The 22,963-nt window shown below is 39.8% G+C and overlaps 1 protein-coding gene across 4 annotated transcripts in view; it reads left to right on the top strand.

Annotated features, from left to right (window-relative positions):
• Positions 1-513: 513 nt before the first annotated feature.
• LOC105486236 (adaptor related protein complex 1 associated regulatory protein) overlaps positions 514-22,963 on the top strand; it is a 46,117-nt gene continuing 23,667 nt past the window's right edge. Inside the window, exon 1 of one of the 4 annotated variants that reach the window (XM_011748999.3) lies at positions 514-943. In XM_011748999.3, coding sequence (XP_011747301.1) covers positions 861-943 — 83 coding nt within the window. In that variant the 5' untranslated portion in view covers positions 514-860. Of the gene's footprint in view, positions 944-1,055; positions 1,142-22,963 lie in introns of those variants that run through there. The other 3 variants (XM_011748998.2, XM_011748997.2, XM_071093194.1) reach the window with 3 other exon arrangements.

Raw genomic sequence — 22,963 nt, 5'->3', positions numbered from 1 at the left:
TAACAGTATGGAGATTAAGACACAAACCAGAGACCGGAAAAAAATATTGGTGCGTTCAAAGTAACCTCAGTTCCTGACTCTATTCTCCACCTATGGTGCAATATTAACAAAAACTAAGCACACCATGCAGAGAAACGCCCTTTCGCACTTATAACTTCCGGCCTGGGACTCTAGCTCCTCACACGCCTTTGATACAAAGTGCGAAGGCTGAGCCTTAACCATGCCAAGCCCAGCGTCCTCCGGACTAGGATGCCCGAAACTGCAATGAGAGAGGGAAATTTCCTAGTCAGGTCAAGGTCCAACAAAACAAACGTCCGCACGCAGAAACTGAACCTTCTCGCAGGCAGAGGCAGCTGAACCAGCAGCGAGCGGAAGTGACGCAAAGGCCGGTCACGGGAGAAGGCGGGGCCCCGAGGCAGCGCGCCCAATTGGGGCGCGGTAGAGGCCGGGGGTGTGGCAGCGTCGGCAGCGAGCGGGGGCCTGGGGGTGCTGGGGGGCGGGGCTAGGGTGTAGGCTCGCGGGGACTGGCCTCCTTCGGCAGCTGGAGGCGGTCACTCGCGCCGGGCTGGGGGCTGAGGCAAGAAGGGCCATGCTGGCGGCGAAGGAGTCTAGACCCTTCAGTCCGGTGCTCCTCCCTCGCGCAGCGGTGGCTCTACGGCCGCGGGAGTAAACACTGCCTTTGTTCCCTAGCGCCTCGTCTCTTTCGTCGCCCCGTCCCCTCACGCCGCCGCGCTCCGGCCGGCCCGCCCTCGGTCCCTGAACCCCATTTCGGCTCGTGCCGCGCGGATGCGGCTGCCGGGCCTGGGATTGGGCATTGAGCGGGAGGAGGAGGAGGAGCGGCGGCGCCTGGGCGGCATGCGATGGGGAACTGCTGCTGGACGCAGTGCTTCGGACTGCTCCGCAAGGAAGCGGGGCGGCTGCAGCGAGTAGGCGGCGGCGGAGGGTAAGCCCGCTGGGGGAGGGGCCCGGCCCCCGTGGCTCCTCCTATTCGGCCCCCGGCGGGGAATCCCTTTCGCTGTCCCCCGGCGGCTGGAGGTGGCGGCCGAGAGCCCTGCTACACTCACTGCTTAGCAGACGTCAGACGGGTGGTCGTGTTGGAGGCCCAGTGTGGGGGCCGGTCTCTGGGCCTCCTCGGAAAGAGGTAGAAGAGGGGGCGGGGTGTCGCTCCTGCCAGGGCACCCTGTCACGCGGGGAAGGAGTCACGGGAGACATCATCTCCAGGAAACAAGGGGTAACCTCGCGCTAATGGGCTGTAGGATCGGCTCCAGGGCAACCTGGACACACCCTGCGCTGAGCTTGGGTTTAATGCCAAAGCTAGTATCCCTGTATCTGACCCTCTCTTTAGCCCAGGCAGAGCAGGTGGGATCTGGCTACGGACTTAATGCCTCAGATTGATTTTACGTAGAAGTCATTTGGATGCTGGAGTAAAAGAAGGTTTCAGATACTGATGAACTCTTTGATAGCTACAAAGACTTGCTGAATTGCAGAGTTCCCAACGGGCATTCAGATTCTTGGTGCTGGTAACACAGGGGCTATGTGTAATTTTTTCATATTAAGTTTTTGAAATTTCGAGAGGAATTCCTTGCCCTGATTGCTACTCAAACGTCCTATAACATCAGGTAAATTGCAGTCCCGAACTTAACTTCTCTTAAGTAAACCTGGGATATGCTTAGGTTTTGTATATGCACCATCCACAGAATAGAAATTTCATAATTCCATTTTTGTGTATTTTATTTCATAGATATTGAAAAAAATTAGAGCAAATTCCTTTGGGGTTGACTTTGTTGTTGTTGAAAATCTGAATCAAGCCAGTTTGTGTAAGGACTATTTTGCCCTTTCTGAAACAGATTGCTAATTTTTCATAATCTGTTCCATTTAACATTGGGTAATAAGATGTTCAACATAAATAAATTGAACTAAATGATCATGATTTGAATCTTTGGTAATGGAGATCTTATAAAATATAATAGGATTCTCATTCATTAGGCATTGTGTTACCTCTCTGATACAAAGTAGCTAAGGTTTTACACTAATTATCCCTAGAATGGAAGGGCAAGGATTTGCAGTTTGTGCCTAGTTTTAATATTTCGATTTCCCTAATTTAAGAGTTCTTACTGTTGAGTGGGACATGACAGCTGTTTTATCTTGTCATCCAGGATCATCTGATTTAAGTATTTCTAATTTTTATGTGTGAATGCAGTTTACAAGGTCAGGCTGCTTAAGTAGGCTTGCCCAAAAACTAGATACCACACAGTCTTTGGCTTTTACTAGTATTCGTAGTTGTGTTACAGGGCGTTAAATTCTAGCTCTAAGAAAGTTGGTTTGTGGGGAGCAGTACTTATATTCTAAATGGATAAACAAAAAACTTTGTACTTGACTTTGGACTACATGATGTGTCTGTGGGACTTTAGTTTTGCTTTTTTTATGTGGTCTCCGTAGAGTACAGCGTTAAAATTGTATGTTCTACTCCCTCAGCTTATGAACGTGGCAGCATAGGGAGGTGGCAGGAGGAAATCCATGAATCAGCGTGAGTGTTAATTGTCTGTAGATATGCCATAAAAACATAAGCAGGTTGACTATGAGTATTTCTTTTCTTTTCTTTTTTTTTTTTTTTTTTTTGAGACAGAGTCTCGCTCTGTCGCCCAAGCTGGTGTGCACTGGTGCGATCTCGGCTCACTGCAACCTTCGCCTCCCGGGTTCAGGCTATTCTCCTGCCTCAGCCTCCCAAGTAGCTGAGACTACAGGCGCCCGTCACCACACCTGGCTAATTTTTTTGTATTTTTAGTAGAGACCAGTTTTCACCGTGTTAGTCAGGATGGTCTCAATCTCCTGACCTCATGATCCGCCTGCCTCAGCCTCCCGAAGTGCTGGGGTACAGGCATGAGCCACCGCGCCTGGCCAGCAGGTTGAGTATTTCTTATCTGAAATACTTGCTTTGAAGTTCAGATTTTTATTCAGATTTTGGAATATATGCATTGTATATGGTTCAATATCTGAAAATCTGAAATGCAGAATTCTCCAACGAGCATTTCCTTTGAGTAAAATTTTGGCAATCAAAAAGTTTCAGATTTTGGAACATTTCAGATTTTGGGTTTTGAGGTTAGGTATACTCAACCTGTGGTTGGATTTTTACTGTTTGTGGGCAAAACTCCTTGAACAAGTCCTGTGGAGGCAGTGAGAGTTTATAGGTTGTGGACACTGTCATCTAAAATCATATAATGGTGATATTAATCCTATTACTTTAAGTCTATAAACATAGGATTTGACAGTTCCCTTACTTGAATTTTCTTTTTTTTTTTTTTTCTGAGACGGAGTCTTGCTCTGTCGCCCAGGCTGGAGTGCAGTGGCCAGATCTCAGCTCACTGCAAGCTCCGCCTCCCAGGTTCACGCCATTCTCCTGCCTCAGCCTCCCAAGTAGCTGGGACTACAGGCGCCCGCCACCTCGCCCGGCTAGTTTTTTGTATTTTTTAGTAGAGACGGGGTTTCACCGTGTTAGTCAAGATGGTCTCGATCTCCTGACCTCCTGATCCGCCCGTCTCGGCCTCCCAAAGTGCTGGGATTACAGGCTTGAGCCACCACGCCCGGTTTAACATCAATTTTAATACTGTTTTAGCAGCTTCCAGTAAGCATGTAGAGAGAGATGGACATAGTTACTTGTGCAGTAAGGTTAAACTGTCTCTTATTTTAATTTTTTTTTTAATCAACTGTTTTGATTTTCTTTCAAGTATAGGTCTGGATAGTTAGTAGTTCTTCTAAAGGTGAAAAGTTGAGGAGTAGTCACAAAAACTTGATTTGATCCTATATGTCGTTGTAGTGACCACAGAAGAAGAGAGTGTCCTCAACTTTTTTAGCTTGATTTAAGCTAGACTTCACAGGGATGCTTTCTGATCTGAGGCCTGGTTTCTGAGTCTTGCAGATCGACATACCCCTGAGAAATCTGAAACTCAGATCACTCATTTTTTACTATTCAATCTGAAAACCAGAATTACCACTTTTTCAGTTTATAAAATACTAGGGAATTCTAGTATTGTATATTCTAGGATATGTTTCACCGGTCAAAATATCAATATCAGTGTTGAGGTATGTTGGAAACCTTACTACTAATAAAATTATTTGGTGATTAAAGCAGAGAGAATTAAATGTCTTTAAGGAAAAAAACCTAGGCATCTTAACGAGTCATACTTCTTCACTGGAGTTTTGCCTGCCAACACTTTCTACAGGGCTCCATCTGCTGGTCAGTTCTCCTGTTTCTCTGAGCAGGCCTTTGTATATTTCTTAGTTTTTTTTCTTTCTCAGATGGAAGACCGAATTAAGTTTTATTGTGTTGTATTTAATTCCTATTTCTATATTACTATATAATTCCACATAGTGATTCCACTTAAGATAAACTATAGTTTTTATAGAAAGGTATAACCATATTTTGTATCCTTATCAATACGTAATATTTGTTTGCCTTTTTGGCTCTGGCAGCAAAGTTGCTTTCAGGCAATAGTTTACAGTGATTTGCTTTTCCATTCCTAGTAAAAATGCTTTTAGTAATAACTGCTAACAGTCCATTACTTCCTATGTGACAGGCACTGTTCTAAGTAGGGCAAGTAAGTATACATATTATATATATTATAGGTTGAAAACTGAAACTTAGAAAGTTGAACTTTCCCAAGGTAGCAGAGCTGGGATTGCAACTTAGGTCCCTCTGAATTCAGAGTTCTTATCCTTAACCACCACAAATAGTTCATGGCACTTATTCTATATGTAAACATTTGGTTGCTATCTCTCTCATTGCAGTATCTTGAACTTTGTCACCAGAAGAATTTATGAATATACCTGAACAACTTGACTCTTTATTCTGTGTGCTAAGCTGTCTTTTTCTTGAACCTATGCACTTCACTTCTGCAACATCACCTTTATCTTGTTTTTCTGTTTCTCTCCTAGCTATTCTTACTGTCTGTTAAATGTGGGGTTTTTCCTGTCTTCTCTCTTTTGTTTAATTTCCTTCATATGTGTATTACCTGCCCCTGAAGAAAGTTACCCATTTCTATGATTTCAACCACCACTACTTCCAAATCTCATCTTCTGCTTATAGATCTTTTCAGTTGTCTACCTAAGAGGAACTCTTGGATATATTCAATTAAATCTCTCTATATTATTTTCAGTCTCTCCTTAAACATACTGAACCTATTTTCTTCCTGTCTTCTGCCATAAACATAGCCTTTCAAACTGCTTAGTCAGCAGCTTCCAGACTACTGTCTCTATTGTAGCTGTCATACTTCAGCCCACCCTCCCTTCCTGTCATGACTTAGGCTTTCTAAAACCCACATTGGATTGTTTCTTTCCTTTGTTCAGCAACTTCCATCTGCTCCCTGATTCCCATAGCTAAATTTCTAAGTCTTTTTTTTTTCCAAGAAGGAGTCTCGCTCTCTTGCCCAGGCTGAAGTGCACTGGTGCGATCCTGGCTCACTACAACCTCCGCCTCCTGAGTTCAAGTGTTTCTCTTACCTCAGCTCTGCAAGTAGCTGGGATTACAGGCACCCGCCACCATGCCTGGCTAATTTTTTTATTTTTAGTAGAGACAGGATTTTACCATGTTGGACTGACTGGTCTCGAACTCCTGACCTGAAGCAATCTGCCCACCTCGGCTTCCCAAAGTGCTAGAATTACAGGCATGAGCCACCGCGCCCAGCCCTAAATGTCTAAGTCTTTTTTCCTTCTGTAACAGCATGATGAATTACATGGCATTCACATGTATGGCATGATGTCCATTTGTATGCTCAGGATTATATTTAGTTCTATATTTGGGTTTCTATAATCTCTTTGTCAAAAAATGTCAGGATACTAATCAGTGAGAAAAACATTAAAAGAATAACATTAAAGCTATTCTAATTTCAAAAAACTTGTCATTCATAAATCTTAGCATTTTAACATTTTTGATAAATTACTATCCTCCCAGCTACTAGTTTAAACTTCTGACAAAGCAATGTAACTTTAACTTGTTTTTACCAATGTTATTCTCTCCCATCCTCTCACTTACCACTTTCAATGTCCTATATACCAGATGGACTGTGCTTGTTCTTGTTTTCCTAAAATACGGTGTTTTCATCCCCCTCCCCCCAAGACGGAGTCTTGCTCTGTTGCCCAAGTTGGAGTGCAGTGGTACGATCTTGCTCACTGCAACCTCCGCCCCTCAGGTTCAAGCAATTCTCCTGCCTCAGCCTCCTGAATAATTGGGATTACAGGTGCGTGCCACCACACCTGGCTAATTTTTGTATTTTTTAGTAGAGACGGGGTTTCACCATGTTGGCCAGGCTGGTCTCGAACTCGTAACCTCATGATCCCCCCACCTTGGCCTCCTAAAGTGCTGTGATTACCAAATACAGTGTTTTCTAACCCTGTGCCTTTGTGGGTGATGTTTATTTTCTTTTTTATTTTTATTTTATTTTTATTTTTTGAGATGAGGTCTCACTCTGTCACCCAGGCTGGAGTGCCGTGGTGCAATCTAGGCTTATTAAAACCTCTACCTCCCAGGCTCAAGCAGTTCTACCTCAGCCTCTCAAGTAGCTGGGACTACAGGCGCAGGCCACCACGCTTGGCTAATTTTTGTATTTTTTGTAGAAACACACAGGGTTTCACCATGTTGCCCATGCTGGTCTCAAACTCCTGAACTCAAGTGATCTGCATACCTCAGCCTCCCAAAGTGTTGGAATGACAGTCGTGAGCCACTGTGCCTGACCTCTGTGATATTTCTTCTTTTTTTAGTTTTTTTGTGAGCTTTCACTTACCTTTACCTTACTTTACTTACCTTCCCTATGAAACTCGCTCCAAGCCCCTGAAGCCTTATTATCTCCCTGAGGAAATAATATTTTCTACAGGCTTTTTTTTGCTGTATATCAAGGGTTGGCAAACTTTTTCTGTAATGGACCAGATAACACGTATTTTAGGGTTGGCAGGTGGTGTGGTCTGTCGTGACTACTGAACTTGGCTGTTTTAGTGGAAGAGCAGCCATAGACAGTGTTTCAACAAATGAGTGTGACTATATTTCAATGCAACTTTATTTACAAAAACAGGCAGAGGGCCAGATTTGGCCAGTGAGCCATATTTGCCAGCTCCTGGTATCATATGTACCATGATATAGGCTGAGACCTCCTCAAGGTCAAGGACTGTGTTTTATCACTCTATCCATTCTCAGTATCTTACGTTTGTTGAATGAACAGCCAGAAGAGTTATTTGAACTTGTAGGATCTACAAAACTATAATTTCTCCTATCATTCATTTTTGTTATGGCCTAAAGATAATTCCCTAACTTTGGCAAAAACACCACATACCCAGATACTTAAACACATACCCTACCAGTTTTATATTGACTCACCTTTTTGTTTTTAAAGAGATCATATTGAGTACCTTTGAGAATTTTAAAAATATTTATTATAATATATATTGCTAAAATATAGAAATCAATAGTGTCATCATTAGAAGATTTATTTTGGTTCTGCATGTTTTTCAGTTTTGAAAAAAATATAAAAGTGTAAGATGTTTCTCTTGGAATTTCAGAAGATAGGAAGGAAAACAGTAGTGCATTTAAATGGATATGGATTTTTTAAACCTTCTTTGTTAAACCTTAAAGACTCCCTAAGGCTCTGGTCTGAATCTCATTCTATTCTTCCCTAATACATTTTTAGCTTTTTTTTTTTTTTTTTGAGACGGAGTCTCACTCTGTCGCCCAGGCTGGAGTGCAGTGGCCGGATCTCAGCTCACTGCAAGCTCCGCCTCTCGGGTTTACGCCATTCTCCTGCCTCAGCCTCCCAAGTAAGTGGGACTACAGGTGCCCGCCACGTCGCCTGGCTAGTTTTTTGTATTTTTTAGTAGAGACGGGGTTTCACCATGTTAGCCAGGATGGTCTCGATCTCCTGACCTCGTGATCCACCCATCTCGGCCTCCCAAAGTGCTGGGATTACAGGCTTGAGCCACCGCGCCCGGCCTACATTTTTAGCTTTAATGTACTTTTCCTGGGTAATAGTACTTCACCTACTACCTATATGCTAATAAGTTCAGTCATCTCAGTCTGAGCTCTGAAATATCTAATTGCTACTGTGTAGTTCCACTTAGCTATCAAACATAACCGTAAATTCATTTTATAAAGTTGAATTCATCTTTGTTTCCTTCTCATAGCCCTTTCCTCCTTTTTCCTGTTTAAATCCCAGCCTTTTCTACTGCTTTGTTCCCTACCTTGTAAGTGGTATAAGTAGTCACCTAAGCCATGAAACTAAGAACCGTATCAAGTTCCTTCCTGTTACTCACCCTTCAAACCCAGGTTATCAAGTCCCTACCTTCTGAATGGCCCCTACATGTTAGATCTTTCTGACATCTATATCCTCTCAGCCTTAGAACAGACCTTTCTGTCCTCTATATTTATAGTTCTACCCTCCTGATATGCCCTTTTGAACTTATGTCTCCCAAATCTGAAAACCAAAAGGAAAGCAACACGAAACCTTATGTAGACTCCAACATCTCACTCTAGCTGTTACCCTAACTACCATGTCTCCCTCCAGCTATTACCCTATCTCCTATCTTTTCCCTTAAATATTTTTCTTAGGAATTGTCTGGTCTTGCCTAGTCTTGATGTCTTCTTTGAGAAGTGTTTCCTCACTTCTCACTCAGTCTTCAAAGTAACCTAATGTTCACCTTCCCTGCTGCTGCTCCCCTCTGCATATTCATTTTCTTCTCAGTTATGGCATTTTGGAGTCCTTCAAAACTTCTGTTAGACTCTTCTCACACTATATTCTCCTTAAAGAATGACCTGCATATGGCTGCTAACCTAGGAGTTGTCTTTGACACTGTTCCCTATCATCCCACTTTTCCAGTCCATCCTCAAGACCAGATGATTTTTTTTTAATCTCTTAAATAACTTTTCAGTCCGCCCACTTCTCTCGCTGCTGCCACATTAATCCAGGCTGTCGTCATTTGTTGCCTAGATTTCCAGTAATTCTGTGTGTATTCCTTGTTCGCCATTCTCTGACACTACTTTATTTTCCTTCATGGCACTTACCACTCCATGACTTTGTAGACTCCGAGCATTTGTTTGTCTGTTGACTGTTCTCCCTTAATAGAGTAAAAATTTCATGTGGTCAGAGACTTTGTTTGTTTCTGTATCTCCAGTATGCCAGCGGTGCTTGCCACATAGTAGCTGCTCAATAAGTATTTGTCAACTGAGTGAATAGACTATCAAGTGGGTCTACCCACATGTACTCCTGACCTTTTTCAATTTATCCTGCACCCTGGAATCAAAGTAGTCTTAAATGCACATCTCATACTCTGGTTTCTTTTCAGAGTCAATAGATCTTTTGCCTTTTAAATGCAAATCTGTGACACAAATACAACATAAATTCTAAAGTGGCTTACCAAACTTGTAGGATAAAGACTGAAATCTTCATGGAGCTTTCAAGGCCCTGTGTTAATCTTTTCCTTGCCTACCTCTTCTTTCTCCTTTTATTTTTTTATTTTCGCTTCATGTGTGGCACACTTTTCCTTGAATCTATTTCTTTCCTTTTTACTTAGATAACTCCTATTCACTCATCTTGTAGATGCCAGCTTAAGAATTCTTTCCTACAGAAGTCTTCCAAAACCATCTCCTACCCTCCAGAGGGTAAGTCTGCACATCATCATGGAACCATCTGCTTTTCTTCTGTGCATGTTCTTAGTTTATAGTTATACTGAAATAGTGTGATTATTTGGTTAGTGTCTGTCTGCTGCTCTCAATAAAAAGGAAGGAGTTTATGCCTTTTTTTCCATACCATTCAATGAATACCTAGCTCTCAGTTAAGTGCTTAGTATATATTACATGTTCAGTAAATACTTGTTGGCAGAATTAATGAATACAGTATCTTGAATATGTCAGGTTCTTTTCACTCCCCCTTGCCTTTGGTACCTGCTGCTCCCTGAAACATCTCTTTTATCTGCCTGGAGGCCTGGCTCATTCCTCTGCCTCAGGCTGATTTTTCATGATACCTCATCTGAACATATCCCCTCTCACAGCATAGTAGTTGTTAATTTCTGTGTGTCTACCCTGTTAAATTATACGCCTTTTGGATACATGGGTTTAAAATATTTCAAATGTATAGCTATGCATGTTGCTGTATTACATAGCTATGCCTGTCGCTCAGTAACTTACAGAAATAAAAAATTGGAAGATTCAGTGGCATAGATAACTGAGTGGCAACAGTTTCCAAAAGAAGAGGGTTGTCAGTGATTTCAGATGCTGCACACAAATTGCAGAGGACAAACAGCAAAGAACTAAAAGACCTCTGAGGTCCCTTCTCATTATTAGTTTCCTTTAAATCAGGCTGTTAAAAGGCAATGACTGTTTTTTAAACCCTTGCATTATGTCTTTGACATGTTTGGAGGGAAGAATTTGTCTCTTCTCTGCCAAGGCATAAAATTAAGTTTTTGAACATATTCTTCCTAAATGTGGCTTTATTAGGAAGGAGCTTATTAAACAGTAAATATGATTATTATTACTACCTGTATTAGGGTTCTCCAGAGAAATGGAAGCAGTGGGAGATATCTGTATTTCTATGTTTACATGTGTATAGATACAGATATAAAATGAGAACTGTCATAAGGAATTGCCTCATATGATTATGGAGGTTAAGTCCCACAATCTGTTATTTGCAAGCTGGAGACCCAGGAAAGCTGGTCGTGTAAGTCTCCGTTCATGGGCAGAAGACCAGCATCTAAGCTCAAGCAGTCAGGTAGAGAGAATTCAATTCAACCTTCCTTCAACTTTTTTGTTCTGGTCAGGCCCTGAATGGATTGAATGATGGCAGCCCACCCACCTTGGAAAGGGCAATTTGCTTTACTCAGTCCACCAATTCAAATGCGAGTCTGTTCTCTAACACCCTTGCAGATGCACCAGATATAATGTTTAGCCCAATATCTGGGCATCTGGTGACCCACTCATGTTGACATATAAAATTAACCATCATATCACCTTATATCACTGCTATCCCTACCTGGAAAAATCTGTTGATTTTATCCCTTGAGATTTGAGTGGTTAAATCTCTATTGAAATATTTGATACTAATTGAAAAACAATGTTTCCATCATCTTTGTAATAGTTTTTGCCAGGCATTAGATTTATAATCTTTCCAGGCTTCTGTTCTGGAAAAAAAAAATAGCAGTCTTGGGAAGCTTTTAATTTTTAATAGCCTTTGGAACAATTTAAGATGATTCTTCATCATTTATTTATAGTGTCAAGCAAAACACAGGGAAAGACTTTCTTGTTTTATTCTAACAGATATTAAGAGGAATATGAAGAAAAAGTACAATATCAGTGTAGAATTTGTGATAATTTTTCAGTTACCTTTTACTTAACTTTGATGCGAGTATTTGCCTGCTATGCAAAATAAAATGAGAAGCATAAAATACTGCATTTTAAGCCTATTTTTAACAAGACTGGTTTTGTCTTTAATAAAAGTATCTTGAAATCTACCTTGAGAACGTCGATAAGTGAATATGTATGCAAGTATCTCCACTTTTGTACCACGTTAGTTTCAAATTCTTCCAGATTTCTGTATATGCCTCCATGGTTCAGAGTATTATGCTCCAAGAACCAGTCATAGCCTTTTTTTTCTACCCCTCTGATGTCCTTTACATGTTTGAATCTGTCTTAGGCTGTGTTGACATAAAGGAATATCTGAGGCTGGGTAATTAATAAAAAAAAAAAAAAGGCTTACTTGGCTCACAATTTTGATGTCTGGAAAAGTTCAGGATTTGGCATCTGCATCTGGTAAGGTGTAGACTGCTTCCACTTAGGGGCAAAAGGTGAAGGGAAGCCAGTGTGTGCAGAAATCACACAGCAAAAGAGGAAGCAAGGAGGGAGTGCTAGGCTCTTTTTAACAACCTGCTTTCATGGGAACTCACTCGTAACCATGAGGATGAGGTTGGCACCAAGCCATTCATGAGGCATCCACCACCATTACCTAAACACTTCCCATTAGGCCCCACCCCTAACAATGGAGATCAAGTTTCAACATGAGGTTGTTAGGGGACAAACATCCAAGCTGTAACACAGTCCACTTTCACATCTTCAGTAGTAGTAGAGTGGATACGCAGAAGCCTACTTTATTTCATTTAGAGACGGCTCGCAGGACCATAAGAATTACATGTAAATGAATGTCCATGGATGACTTGGAGGGACTCTAGACTGTTAAGAGGAAAAGTACACTTCTGTTTTCTTTAAATCGTTGTTTTTGGAGCCTCTTTCAGCTCCTCAACTTTTACCCTACTTAACACTCCTGAATATAAATGTTCTTGAATGGAATAGTGGATTGTTTACTTATCAAATTACTTATAATCATCTTCTTTCCTCCAGGGCATGTGACTGGATTCATGAAAGTTAAACGCACATATTATGTGCCCCCTAATCATTTTCTTCACAGCTCAGCTTTATGTGATACTGCTGTATTGCTAGAGAATTCTTCCAGCTTCTCACATCACTTTGTCCTTTATCGTTTCACTGCTGGCATTTAAGGCTTATGTCTTGGATTTACCACATTTATTTTTCTCTTGTACTTTCACTCTTGATACTGCTGCTTTCACATTACATCCCCATTGGGATTCTGACACTTCTCCCATCATCTCTTATTTTCCAGTCCATCTCCCAAACCAGATGATTTTTATCTTCTAAATATTTCTTGAATCCCTCCACTTTTCTCACTGACACCACCCTAGTCCAACTTATTCCTTGCTTAGCCTCAAATTTGATTGCATACGTTATTCATACGTTCATTCTATACATTTATCCCCACTCACTGTTTAGGACTTGTATCGCTCTTGGCACTTACAGGAGCAGCTTCTTATATGAACCAAGGTTTACTTCTGGTTCAAGTCGTACATTTCTATTCCTGTGCAGTGTTGTGTTACATGAGTAACATACATAATTACTTCACCCTTCTGTTGATGGGCCTTTAGATCATTTCCAACTTCTTTTTTTTTTTTCTTTTTCTTTTACAAACTACCTCAATTTGTGCAAAGAGATAAATGTCTCTTTGTACACATGTGCAGAAGATTCTTTAGGTGGATATACCTGGGAATAGAATTGCTCAGTCATAGCTTATGTACCTCTTCAAATTTACTAGAAAAATAAAACTTCTTCAAAATAATTATATTATAAACTTTTACTGATAATGAATTTTCATTGTTCCATTTCCTAACTCTTGGTATTGTTAGATATTTTTTCAATCTGTTGATGTGAAATGCAATCTAATACTTGTGTCAAAACTTTATTGTACAATATTCCTATATACCAGCAACAATACTGCATATTTTAAAATTACCTTTTAAGATAGCAATGAAAAAATATAAGAGATGTGTAATCAATAGATGTGTAAGACTAGAACAGTGTTTTTAAAGACGCCATCTAAATAAATGCAGGGCAATACCATTTTCATGGGTAAAAAGACCCACTGTGCTTAAGATGTCCTCCGCCTATTTACTAGAAATTTAGTGCATTTGCAGTTAAATTCCTAATAGGAATTTTTTGGAACCTAAGCTGATTCCAGCAATTTTTATGGAAGAGCAAAGGGCCATAAAAGAGCCCACAAATTTTGAAGAAGGAAACTTGTCGTATTGGATTACAGACTCTAATAATTAAAACCCTGTTGTATTGCCACAAGGATAAACTAATTGGCGAACGGACTGGAATATAATATCCAGGCTCTCTTAGTCAACTTGAAGGTGAAACTCAGTAATGTTTATTTTTAAAAGGCAATTGTTTTATACCACAGGATAAGAACAACTGCTTTTCTAAAACAGAATTGTCAAGACTAATTACCTATATTGGAGGGTTTCTAAATGTATCATGCCTAGTTCAAGGACTCATAACCATTTTCTTTTTCTTTTGTACATCAACTTCCAAAGGTGTGCAGCAGTCTCCTGTCAGTAATAATGCTGTGTTACACTGATTTTTGCCCAAAGATGGGTGAAGGAGGCCTCCTTAGATTTACTCTTGCCATTTTCTCTTGTTTCCTATGGTACCTCCAACATTCACACCTCCCCAAATCTCTGGTCTGTATGAACTTGGGGTTTTCTTACAGAGTTGTTTTGTTGTCATTATAAACGAAATTGATTTGAGATTCAGCAGGTTTAGTCAGAAGTTACAAATGTGAAAGCAGAGAATACTGGTTTTTAGCTTCCTTATTTTTAAGCAATTATGTTTGCATAATAGAAGAATCTTAGATTGTTCTGTACCAATTTACACTATAATTTTATTTAGCAAATGTGGGAAGCTTTGTACAATATGACCTACTTATAGGCTAACAATAGGTCTAAAAAAGTAGGGTGGCTATTTTCCTTTATTTTTAGATTCTTAAGCAGTTATGATTGAAAATATTAGATCAGATTTTCTTTTAACTTTAAATGTCACCAGATTTATACACTCCTAATTTTTAGTGAAAACCTTTTTATGAATGATAGTTTATTAATAAAATGTTTTATGCATAATACAATTAAACTTATTTTTTTCTTATAAGAGTGTTCTAAAAGCATATAATGTGAACAGTGTTACATATAAAATTAGCACACTTTTAGATTCCAGCCTATACACATATTATCAGAACATGCACAGCAGTGTTTTCAACTACAGAACTGTGATGGATTGAACATGGAGGGGGAAGAATTGAGGAAGAGCTAAAAGATATTTATCTATGCTTTACCTTGGATGTATGTTGAAAAGAGCTTACTTTTTGGAGTTTAGATACTTTACATATTTTTTTGTACTAAGCCTTCAAAATCCAGTGCATATTTGACACATAATAGCCTTTAAAATTCAGACTAGCCACATTTCAGTTGCTCAATAGCCACTTATGGCTAGTTGTTATCGTACTGGACAGTGCAGATCTATCCAATAGGATAACAATACTTCATAGGATGATTCTGGGAAGGAAATGAATACAAAATACATATTCTAAAAATAAGGTTTGTTGCTGACCCATCATAGGTCCTCAGTAAATGCAAGCCTCTCTTTGCTCTCCATTATATTAATAGCTTGTTATGTTTTGGGTTTTGTAGCATATGTAGTTGGAAACTTCAAGTCAATAAAATATTGACTTTTTTTCAAATTGAAGAAAATAAAATGTTCTTATTTTTTCTCTAAACTAACAGTAATTGAGAGTCAACTTTTGTAATAGATATTGCTGCTTTTGCTCGTTTTGTTTCCTGTCTTTCCTAAGACTCAATTTTCACCTAAGATTATTAGAAATGTACATTAATAGTTGGCACCAAATTTCTGCTTTTAGACTGTGATCCAGTTTCCTTTTGTCTCATTTTTTTTTTTTTTTTCCCGAGACGGAGTCTTGCTCTGTGCCCAGGCTGTAATGCAGTGGCACAATCTCGGCTCACTGCAAGCTCTTCCTGGGTTCATGCCATTCTCCAGCCTCAGCCTCCTGAGTAGCTGGGACTATAGGCGCCCGTCACCGCGCCCAGCTAATTTTTTGTATTTTTAGTAGAGACAGGGTTTCACCATGGTCTTGATCTCTTGACCTCGTGATCCGCCCGCCTTGGCCTCCCAAAGTGCTGGGATTACAGGCGTGAGCCACTGCGCCCGGCTTTGTCTTATTTTTTAAATGATGCTGCCCTATATACATCTAAAACTTCATTCTTGAAAATATTGTCAACCAGCACCTATGTAATAATGAAATTACTACACAGTACTTGGGGGACCTGAATAAGATGAGTTATGTGATTTTTCCTGTGGCTACTTTTGCTGTCCCATTAATACATAATTTTAGGCTGGGTGTGGTGGCTCACACCTGTAATTCTAACACTTTGGACGGCTGAGGCAGGCAGATTGCTTGAGGCCAGGAGTTCGAGACCAGCCTGGCCAATATGGCAAAGCCACATCTCTACTAAAAATACAAAAATCAGGCCTGGTGTGGTGGCTCACACCTGTAATCCCAGCACTTTGGGAGGCCAAGGCAGGCGGATCATGAGGTCAGGAGATCGAGACCATCCTAGCTAACACGTTGAAACCACCTCTCTACTGAAAATAAAAAAAAATTAGCTGGGCATGGTGGTGGGCACCTGTAGTCCCAGCTACTTGGGAGACCAAGGCAGGAGAATGGCGTGAACCCAGGAGGCGGAGCTTGCAGTGACTGGAGATCGTACCTGTGCACTCCAGCCTGGGAGACAGAGCAAGACTCCGTCTCGAAAAAAAAAAAAAATACATAAAGCAGCCGGGAATGGTGGTGCACACCTGTAGTCCCAGCTACTTGGGAGGCTGAGGCAGGAGAATCACTTGAACCCAAGAGGCAGAGGTTGCAGTGAGCTGAGATCACACCACTGCACTACAGCCTGGGCAAGAGTGAGACTGTCTCAAAACAAACAAGCAAAAAATACATAATAGTTTTGTTTGGGCCACCACATTGGTGATTTCATCGTGTCCCAGGCTCTCACCTTCAACCTTTTGGGTCAGGTGAGAAAACCAAGGTAAATTTAGTAATTTAAAATGAGAAATGTAACTGTCAAGGAACTATATAGTACTTGTGTCTTTAGGTAAAGACATTATTTTACTATAAGCATAGAATAACAGGGTGGGAGGTGCTTAGTGAGTGTAGATTCAGAACAAAGAAAGTTAACTATGCAGTTCAAATAACCCATCACCTTGGAAGACTACCATCCACTGGGACTAGATAGCCCAGTTCCTTGAACCAGGGGACTTTTCTACAGAGTTTGGCTGAGCTCTACCAACATTTCTTTCTCTATTTTGTATTCTTCTGTTTCTTATATTTTGCACATCTTTTAAAAAATATGATTAGCTTCCTTCTCTTTCTTTTAAATCTTACAGGAGCCCTTCTGTTTCCTAAGTTAACATGTGAAGGTAACTGATCCATGATGTATTGTTTATAGCTTTAATTTCTATTTTCTTTGTTTCCAACTTACTGGGAGATAACTCACTCTTCCTCTGTCCCCAAGGAAGAGACTATACTTCCATTTCTCCATATTGCTTAGAAGTAAAATCCCTAGAAACAGTAGGCCTATGTATGTATTGGTAGTAACATGAAGTGTATGTATGGGAGGGGGAAAATTGCTGACATTGCATCTTTGTCTACAGACAACCTTATTGGGACAGCAAAAGCAAGCAAGATAAATTTCCTGGGTGTGAAGAAAAGAAGAAAAGAAAAGTACTTTTACTGATCTGAGATTGAGAAGTAGCTCCAGGGTTAAAAATAGGAATACTTTTAAGGGGGTTTTGGACTGATGTTTATGTTGACGTTGTAGGTTTTTAATTTGAATAGAGGAGTCTCACCCAGACTCTTAACTTTATATGAATGTCAAGCTCAAGGCATCTAAAAACACACATGTGCTTCTTTCCCAGGCTTCCTCATCTTGGTAAATAACAAATCCATCCTAATTGTTCAGGCCTCAGAGTTAGGAGATAGTCTTGATTTTTCCTTTTTACACACATCCTTATATCTGATACATTAGCAAATTCTGTCAGCCCTGTCTTCAGAATTACTTCTCATTACTCCCACTATTGTTACTGTGATTCAAGCCACCATCATTTCTTCGCTGTACTATTATAATAGCTTTCTAATTGGTCTCTTAAAACATATGTCAACTTGTCTTTTAAGGATCTTCCAGTGAAGTTCTTATAGCTAATACATTCTTAAGAAATGATAGAATTTAAAAATCATTATTTTTGTACTCTCTAGTGAAATAATGGAACTGAGTACTGATTATCAGTGGATGCTAAAAACCATTTGGTAAAAGCTTGATGTGAAACATTATGATGGATAGATTAGGCTGACATAAATATCCTAACTTACAGATCATCAGTAAAAGTGAGGCAGGCAAAAATAAAGTTCCTTATGGTTTGATTCAATAGCAGGTACCATAAGTGAAGCATTCTTGCCTAAAAAAATTAAGCTCAGTATAATCAGGCTTTTAAATCACATTACTAATTTGCAGGAAATACAGGGGATAGAAAAAAAAAGTTAAAGAGGAAAAATATCAGGTAAATCCAGAAAGTGAGAAATTTTGTACACTTTATCTAACAAATCACAATTTATCTAACAAGTCAATGGCATGAAAACAGACACTGGTGCTGAGAAGGGGCTGATATGGACTAAAAGAGGTACAAGAGGCCTAACAAGCAAACATACTGTGTGGCTTTTGTTTGATTCTAATCTGAACAAATCATGTGTAAAAAGATAATCGGGGAAATAGAAATATAGACTGGACTGGACGTTAGATAATAGTAAAGATTTACTTTAAATTTTGTTGGTATGTTAGCTTTTCTAAAAAAAAAAAAAAAACACCAGTTCTTAATACTTAATTAGAGATGCCAGTTGAGGTAAGAGTAATATAACATGTTGATCAGGAAGTAGTAACTTTTTAAGTGGGGTAATGGGTGCAGGGGGGCTTATGAATCTCTTCTCTCTGCTTTTGTGCATATTTGAAAAGGTTCATGATAAAAGTTTTAAAAAACAGAGTGAATGCTAAAACCAAAAATCTCTTCTGTGAGTTCTTACCTAATTAATATTAAAATCTAAAACTCCTCCCATGGTCTATAAAGGCCTGTGATCTGACCCTGGCTATCTCTCAGACCTTGTCTCCCTTCCTTCTTCATTCCAGCCATTCTGACCCTCTCACTTTGTGCCAAGTAGAGTTTTGCCTCAGAGCGTTTGCATTTGCTTTTCCTCTGTTTAGAATTCTTTTCCTCCAAATATCCGTCTAGCTGGCTTCCTCATTTCCTTGGGACCTTTGTTCTACTTTTGCTTTAACCGAGAGGTCTGCCTTGACCACCCTACATAAAATAACCTCCTGGTCGGGCGCAGTGGCTCACGCCTGTAATCCCAGCACTTTGGGAGGCTGAGGCGGGCAGATCACCTGAGGTCGGGAGTTCGAGACCAGCCTGACCAACATGGAGAAACCCTGTCTCTACTAAAAATACAAAAAATTAGCTGGGCATGGTGGCGTATGCCTATAATCCTAGCTACTCGAGAGGCTGATGCAGGAGAATCGCTTGAACCCGGCGGGCAGAGGTTGTGGTGAGTCAAGATCATGCCATTGCATTCCAGCCTGGGCAACAAGAACGAAACTCCATCTCAAAAAATAAAATCAAATAAAATAACCTCCCTCCTCCAATCACTATCCTCACTTACTCTAAGGTACTTTTCTTAAAATTAAAAAAAAAAAAAAAAGTATAGGCTTGGTGCAGTGGCTCACGCCTGTAATCCCAACACTTTGGGAGGCCGAGGGGGGTGGATCACCTGAGGTCCGGAGTTTGAGATCAGCCTGGCCAAAGTGAAACTCCGTCTGTACTAAAATTACAAAAATTAGCCGGGTGTGGTGGTGGGCGCCTATAATCCCAGCTACTTGGGAGGCTGAGTCAGGAGAATCGCTTGAACCCTGGAGGTGGAGGTTGCAGTGAGCCAAGATCCAGCCACTGCACTCCAGCCTGGGTAAGAGTGAGACTCTGTCTCGAAAAAGAAATATATATATATATAATTTGTATAGATTTAGGGGGTACAACTGCAGATTTCTTACCTATATATATTGCATAGTGAGATACCATCTTATGCCTATAATCCCGGCTATTTGGGAGGCTTAGGCAGGAGAATCGCTTGAACCCGGGAGGTGGAGGTTACAGTGAGCCGAGATCCAGCCACTGTACTCCAGCCTGGGTAAGAGTGAGACTCTGTCTCAAAAAAGATACATATAATTTTTATAGATTTATGGGGTACAACTGCAGATTTTTTACCTGTATATATTGCATACTGAGATACCATCTTGCGCCAGTCAGAATGGCCATTATTGAAAAGTTAGAAAGCAATAGATGTTGGCGAGGATGTGGGGAAAAGCGAACACTTAGCCACTGTTGGTGGGGATGTGAATTAGTACAAACTTTATGGAAAACAGCATGAGGTACTTTTCTTTCATGGCAATTACTATCATCTGATGCATTTATCTATGTGTTTATTGTCATTAATTCCCAAATTGTTAGCTCCAAGGTGGCAGGGCCTTTATCCGTTTATTGACAGTTGTATTGCCAGCACCTAGAACAGTGCCAGGCACTTGAGAAGTACTTGATAAATATTTGTGAAATGAAAATATAAAACTTGACTTAAGGTTTAATAGTTGAGTACTTCCATTCATTTCCCCAGTTCTTCCGCTTACCCTTCACTTATATTCTCATCCTTACCTAGGAGCAAGTAGTGAAGGATTGATTGCCAAGAGCCTCATCGAGAACAAAACTGAAGGAAAGAACAGAAAATGTCAGGATAGTTTATTATAGGAAACATTGTAAAAGGCATATTCCAAATTTGCTAGGCTTTTAAGCATCCAATAATAGGAAAGATTTGAGTTTTCATTTTTCATTTCTTAATAGCTCTCTGAAATCTGAAATGGTCCCTTCAGACCATTAGAAAGTTGATTTTCTAATTATTTTTAAAGTATATATTACATAGAATATAGAAAAGTATGTGAAAAGTTATGGTTTTATATGACTGGAAGTTGGCAAAATGTCAGTGACTGAATTTAATGCATCACATGTCTGAGGGTCCTATTCAGTCATCAATAATGTTTGAACAAATAAACATAATTCAAGCATACTTGAATAAGTAACTCTTAATTCATGAAATATACACATATTATGTTTCTTGGTATTTTCAGATAAGTTACAGGATAAAGCTCCCCTGATAAAAATGTTACCCCAGAGTTTGCCAAATTGAATACTTACTTTATCAGTATAATCTTAGCTTTTATTGTGGTAGGAGTCAAGATACGCATTTTGTGAGCAAAGTCTCAATCTGATCCATTTTAAAAGGAAAGTTTGAATTTTTTCCCAAATATATTTTGCTTTTCTCATTTTATTTATTGCTATTCTTAATTTGCTCCCTTGTCATATCACTTATATTCATGTTTATTAATCAGGATTTTGTGGGGACGGAAGCCCAGTTAAAACTATCTTAGGCAAAGAGTAGCATTTATAATAGGGATGTTAGGTTTCTCAACTAATAACCAAAAACCATGAGCAGGGTGGGATGCATCTGGTTCTTAGGGATGATTTTGATGCTGTCAGAGCACTCTTTCAGTTTAGTTCATTCCTCTCATTGCATGTTGTCAGAAAGCATAATCCCCAGCAACTCTCTAGAGCTCTCAGAAGGATATTGTCTCTCCCTGCTCAGTTTCTGTGTAACCCTGAACCAGTCAAATGAGGTGTGAGGGATTGACTGATTCTAGCTTAGTCAGATACTCAGGAATTCAGAGTCATGTGAGAACATGAGTGTCCTCACTATAGCTGGCTGTGGATAGAGGGGATAGAAAAGGGAGACATTTACAACAGATAACACTTTTGCCTACTACTAAAGTTAGTTTGTATTATCTATGTATAATTAGACTAGAACATGGTGTTCTGCCATCTAATATAAATGTAGTATAACAGTTACCTTGGTTTCGACAGTATTCTACTTAACTTTGGGCTTTGCCACAGCAGTGAAGTCATACTGATAGTATTACTGAGCTTTATTTTGATAAAGCTTTATTTTAATTGATAGTATTACTGAGCTTTATTTCTAATTATTCAGCTGTACCACTCAGTAAACCTGGAGGAGGAAACAGATTAATCAGAGACAGATTCTTCATTCACGGAAGATAGTGATGGTTGCAGGGAGAGAAGCATATAGCACTGTAAGCAGGAATCCTAATGCCAGAACCCAGTGCTACTACTGAAGGTTCAACTCATTTCTGTATTTGTTTGAGAAATAAAGAAGAGATTAAGAGTGGAGGCACTAGATAGAGGATTAAGGGTACTGCATTTATGTTGGATATACTCCATGACATCTGTGGATTTGTAATACCAAATTCTTTGCTTTTTACCAATGATCTTAGTGGGCAATGAGACAGATTTGCATCTATCAGCAGATAAAGATTATAGCAGGAACAATAGTTCCTATAGTTTCATTGCTACTTTTTTCCTTCAGTCATGATATGATATTCTCTTTCACTAAACCTTCATCCACACACATACACATAATACAAAGAATTCTGCACTTTGGGAGTCCCAGAATTACTTGAGCCCAAGAGTTTGAGACCAGGCTGGGTAACATATTGAGACTTCGTCTCTACAAAAATAAGTGAAGCTAAGCATGGTGGTGCATGCCTGTTTTACTAGCTACTGGGGAGGCTGAGGCAGGAGGATCACTTGAGCCAAGGAGTGCAAAGCTGTGATGACTTAGGATTGCACCACTGCACTCCAGCCTAGGCGACAGAGTAAGATCCTGTCTCCAAAAAAGAAAGAAAAGCAAACGAATTCTGACCTGTCCTAACCCCAGGATTCTTCCTGTTTCTTAAAAGTGTGCTTTCTGTCCATGAATCCTGATGCTTTAGGAACACTTAGTACATTTGGATCCCCATTGTACGGGGATGGAGTTCTCCATCAGTTTTGGCAGCTGTAACAGGAGCCACATTGACTGAAAGTCTCAATCTCTGGGCACTTCCACTTACAAAGGACTGTGAGTGGCCCTGTCCTGGGATGCCAGCTTGGATGCTGTAGTATTTAGAATGTAGACGTATGTTTGGAGAACATATAATAAAGAAGATTCCTATTTGACTACATATAAGTTTAATAGGGGCAGAAAAGAATGATTAAAGTCAATATTTGGCCCTAGTTGGAAAAAAATAATGTAATGGATTATTTAATTGACATGTATATGCATTGTTCCTCTCTTGTATTTGTGAGGGCATGGGAAGATAACAAAGTCTTGAATAAAGATACATGATTCCACCACCAAAGATAACTACTTTTAGCATATTGACATATATCCTTTTAGTTAATGTTTTAGATAGTTAATGTTTTGTGTATTTTTAACAAAACTGAGAACATATTTTTATATATTATTTAACACTTCAGTATTTTTGACAAGGTACTTGATGTAGTAAAAATAATGAGATACATGTTCAAATGTATTCT

This window comes from Macaca nemestrina, chromosome 3, assembly GCF_043159975.1.
Source record: "Macaca nemestrina isolate mMacNem1 chromosome 3, mMacNem.hap1, whole genome shotgun sequence".
NCBI lineage: Eukaryota > Metazoa > Chordata > Mammalia > Primates > Cercopithecidae > Macaca > Macaca nemestrina.
Note: the sequence above shows the minus strand (reverse complement) of the source record. Positions and strands in the feature narration are given on the sequence as shown.